The sequence below is a fragment of the Plectropomus leopardus genome, chromosome 20, assembly GCF_026936395.1.
Source record: "Plectropomus leopardus strain MGB_pleo_1.0 chromosome 20, ASM2693639v1, whole genome shotgun sequence".
In the NCBI taxonomy this organism is placed as follows: Eukaryota; Metazoa; Chordata; class Actinopteri; order Perciformes; family Serranidae; genus Plectropomus; species Plectropomus leopardus.
Window position 1 is genome coordinate 16,889,392 of NC_142195.1, and position 4,202 is coordinate 16,893,593.

At 39.1% G+C, this 4,202-nt stretch overlaps 1 protein-coding gene across 1 annotated transcript; it reads left to right on the top strand.

Annotated features, from left to right (window-relative positions):
* The first annotated feature begins 521 nt into the window (after nucleotides 1-521).
* On the top strand, nucleotides 522-2,657 carry rbp4l (retinol binding protein 4, like). The gene is made up of 5 exons (XM_042509579.2): nucleotides 522-655; nucleotides 1,046-1,163; nucleotides 1,246-1,382; nucleotides 1,926-2,038; nucleotides 2,126-2,657. The coding sequence occupies exons 2-5, from the start codon at nucleotides 1,047-1,049 to the stop codon at nucleotides 2,347-2,349; spliced, it is 591 nt and encodes a 196-aa protein (XP_042365513.1). The 5' UTR covers nucleotides 522-655; nucleotide 1,046; the 3' UTR covers nucleotides 2,350-2,657.
* Nucleotides 2,658-4,202: the final 1,545 nt, after the last annotated feature.

Genomic DNA, 4,202 nt, shown 5'->3' on the forward strand with positions numbered 1-4,202 from the left:
TGTTCTATTTGTTTTGTCTGGAAAAATGGCTGCACTAAAACCTGCAATGTGAGACATGGGGAGTCACACATGGGAATTTTTGTATTCTGGCATGTAAACTTTTTAGTTTACTCAAAATTCCCCCCTCACATTGTGATGCAGATTGTTTGCATTTACAAATTCATTCTAAAGGCATGTATAAATGACATCATTTTCGTTTTTTTCCTCTTTTCTTTCTTATTTTCTCGTCTGTTGCTGCCTCATAAGAATTCTTAAAGTAAGTAAAGATTCAATGTATTCTGGGTTGCAGCCATTTATTTCCCCTACTGAAAATGTTAGCCAGTTAAGAAAACACAAACACTATGCACCTGCATGTGCTCAGATATGCATGTGCAGGTTTGATTGTGTTTCCAATCAGTTACATAAAGGCCTAATTGTTTTTATAGTAAGTCTTGGGCAGGTTTCAGCGGAGAAGCCAGATTACGGTAAGTATTTCACCCCAACAGGATTACCTCTAGATTTAAGCACCTTATTTAGTTCCCAGCAATGAAAATCAGCCATAAGCTTGTCTGTGGAGTGTGTATATAAAGGCCACCTCAAACACAGACCCAATCAGTCCAACAACCACAGACAGGAGTAGAAATTTAATCACTGTTGCTTCTTTGACTTAAAACAGGTAAGACACTGAGGTTTTATTCATTTTACTTTCTGCTTGGTAGTGTTGGGTATTGCTTTCATTTTCATCAGACATGAGATTGTGTTTTTTGAAATTGTGTTGAGTACTGAAGCATTTAAACTTTCTCTTAGAGACTTAGTAACCACTGGGCTGTTTAATGTGGTCTTACAGTTTTTGATGTAGACTATAATTATCAAAATATTTTTTTCCAGCAGGTAATAGACTGTCAAATAGTGCTACTTTCTTTTCTCATGTAAAATAGTACAATATATTGTTGGTGCCTCTACAGTTAAGTGCATTAGTGTAAAAGAAGTCAGGGATGTTGGACTATGTTGTTAAACACCTTCCCTGTTTTTGGTCTTAATTGACTGATATATATTGTCCTTATAGAATGGGATCCTCAAAGCTGTCCCTGCTGCTGGTCTTGCTGTCCTGCGTAGAGCTGTCTCTGTCTGCCTCCTGTGTTGTGGACAGCTTCACAGTCAAAGAGGACTTTGACCCCAAGAGGGTGAGTGAATTGAAAGACACAAACAGCATGCAGGTTGAAAAAATAAGAGAAAAAAAAAGTCTGACCTTCCTTTTCATCGCAGTATGCAGGAAAGTGGTACGCACTGCAGAAGAAAGATCCAGAGGGCCTGTTCCTGCAGGACAACATCTCAGCTGAGTACACCATTGATGATGATGGCTCCATGACCGCATCTTCCAAGGGACGTGTAACTTTGTTTGGGTAAGTCAGCAGGCCAGCGAGTGACTTTTCCACTCATTATTTATAGATAAAATTAGATAATACAAAGTCAAAACCAGCCTCATGCTTCTTTAAACTCCTCCTAAATAAGGCAAAAGGTCAGTCTGGTCGTAAAGAAATTCTTGACCAAGACCTGGGGAGATGAGGACAGATGAAATATTCAGTCAACAATTAAGCAAGATACCTGCGGTTCTACAGATTTAAGACAGAAATGGGTGTAATTTTTGAAAAACGCTTTCTGAATAGTGTTAGCTGGATCATGGAGTTTTTACTCATGAATGTGTGCTTGAATGCACTTTTACAAGCAAACTTAAAAACTTTGGCTGATTTGTGCACTCATGACATTAACTGAAAGTATTCTAGACTTAGTTTAGAAAAGATAAAATATACTATGTGCATGTGTCTATGCAGTATGTTGTAATAAGAATTATTAAGGTTTACACATGAAGTTCTTGTAATTGCAGTTTGATTCTTTGTACATTGTTCCCTTTAATGCTAACGTGTGTTTGCATCATCATGTTGCAGCTTCTGGGTTGTGTGTGCTGACATGGCTGCCCAGTACACTGTCCCTGACCCTACCACACCCGGCAAGATGTTCATGAACTACCAGGGACTGGCCAGCTACCTGTCGAGCGGAGGTCAGCTGTGCACACATATTCCTGTCTCATACCTCTTATATGTCCTCATCCCTCTTCACACGCTCTAATCCTTTTATTTCTTACCAGGTGACAACTACTGGGTGATTGACACAGACTACGACAACTACGCCATCACCTACGCTTGTCGCACAGTGAAGGAGGATGGAAGCTGCGAGGATGGCTACGCCCTTGTCTTCTCCAGGAACCCCCGTGGCCTGCCACCCGCCATCCAGCGCATCGTCCGTCAGAAACAGGAGGATATCTGCATGGCAGGAGAGTTTCAGCCTGTGCTGCAGTCTGGGGCCTGCTAAAGAGAGAGAAAGAGCAGGAGAGTGAGGAGCTGAGAGAATTGAAGTCTCACAGGCATGAAAGCAAAAAGATGCAGAATGAAAGAGTGACAGGAGGCGTGTATGTGAGTGATAATGTGAGTGGATAGATGCAAAAAAGAAATGAAGTGGCTATCTGCATTTGTCCTAGATTTGCATCTGTTTTTTAAAAATCCATCTCTTCCTCTATCACTCCGTGTTCATCCATTGTTTGTCCAAGGAAAATGTTCACTGTTGCTATGGTGTTTAGAGTGAATGGGAAAGTTCAAATAAAAATATTTTTCTAAACAATATCACTTGAATTTTGTGCTTTTTGTGCTCTAAAAGTTATTTTTTTGCACTTTGTGAATGCATATAAACCTGCAGGCAGTTAAACATTAAGACCTAGCTGTTTCTATCTCATACATTCCAACTCAGGGCAGAGGCAGATGTTTTTTAGATGTCAGAGAAGGGTTTTTTTTGTGTATAACTGTCTGTCAGGTTTTTAAGTGTATGTAAAGCCAAAGACAAATTTCAGACAATAATGAGTGGACAACGAAGATATCAATTCTTGTTTGGAGCATAAAAACACAGAAATATTTGTCAGCAGTTGAAGCTTGAAAACATGTTGGCTGTGATCCCTCCTGAGCTCACGAGAATGCAGCCAAACCCGACACAATACGCACGGAGCAGTAATAAGCTTACTGGTGGTCTGATGTTCAGAGAACTTAGTCCTATTACACTAACTCAACTGTTAGGCCACTTAGCTCCAGGGGTCAGGAACTCCAGGATCAGCACTTGATGCTGAACTGGTCCTGTTCGTGCTTCTCTTTATTTTGTAATTTTATATAACTTATTAGGTAAAATGCTGTCAACTGCGGGAAACTGAAGAAACAAAACGGTGGCGTGAGGGTTGAGGCAGACAGACAGATGGAGACTGTTTGTTTCTATAGCTGGAGTATAATCTGGTTGATGTTATGCAACATGCTGGAAAGCATGGTACAAAAGCCAATACAGAATTACTGTAAACCAATAACATAAATCTAATGTCCTTGCTTGTGATGTTGAGGACAGTCAGGGAAAACAGTTTTGTCTGCTTGGATATGAAACTCAAAATCCAAAGAGGACATAGGGAGAAAAAAATCTGAAATCTCTGAAATTGTTATATTTGATTGCAATTAGATCTTTCTTGAAACTCAAATCAACTTCAAAGAATAACCTTGCAAAAATTCAGTGGAAATGGGTTGTATTACTACTTATCACTGCTCTTTTTAGCATTTATTAACTTAGTTTTGAGATGTAAAATCACTCCAGTGAGTATTAAAAGCTCACAACACCTATAGAAAACATTATAGTGCAATGTAGACAATTATGATCCTCTCTTATTATTCAATATGTAATATAGAAGCATGCTATTTGATTAATTTACATCTTTTACCCAACATTACATCTGAAAACACCTTCTGTGTAGCAGCATCAAACCATGTTCTGTGATGTTTTATTATACTAAAGAAGTTCTGTACCAGTAAAATTTACTATTTTGGATGTACTGTACCTTTGAATTTTCTTTTGAATTGCATTTTAAACTTGTTGGGTTATGCTCAGTTTTATTTTGAGGAGCATCCCAGTTGCAAAACAGAAGTGTGTGATAAGGGATTGTGGATAATCTCTGCGAATGATGGCACTGGTTGACAGGACAGTGTGTAAAGGGCACCAGGAAAAAAAGCTACAGTAGAGTCTGTTTGCCGGTAAACTAGCTTAGCTCTGATGGGATCAGCTGTTTGGCCTTATTGAAAATGTGACTGTCTGTACTACACAGTTAAAAACACCTCAACACAAGCAATGTTTTATACCGGGAC

What these genes read in the sequence shown, in the direction of transcription:
- rbp4l (XM_042509579.2), top strand. Translation starts at nt 1,047, where the DNA reads ATGGGATCCTCAAAGCTGTCCCTGCTGCTGGTCTTGCTGTCCTGCGTA. An exon ending in AGGACTTTGACCCCAAGAGG is followed by an intron (nt 1,164 to 1,245) that starts GTGAGTGAATTG and finishes TTTTCATCGCAG; the next exon opens with TATGCAGGAAAGTGGTACGC. An exon ending in GGACGTGTAACTTTGTTTGG is followed by an intron (nt 1,383 to 1,925) that starts GTAAGTCAGCAG and finishes ATCATGTTGCAG; the next exon opens with CTTCTGGGTTGTGTGTGCTG.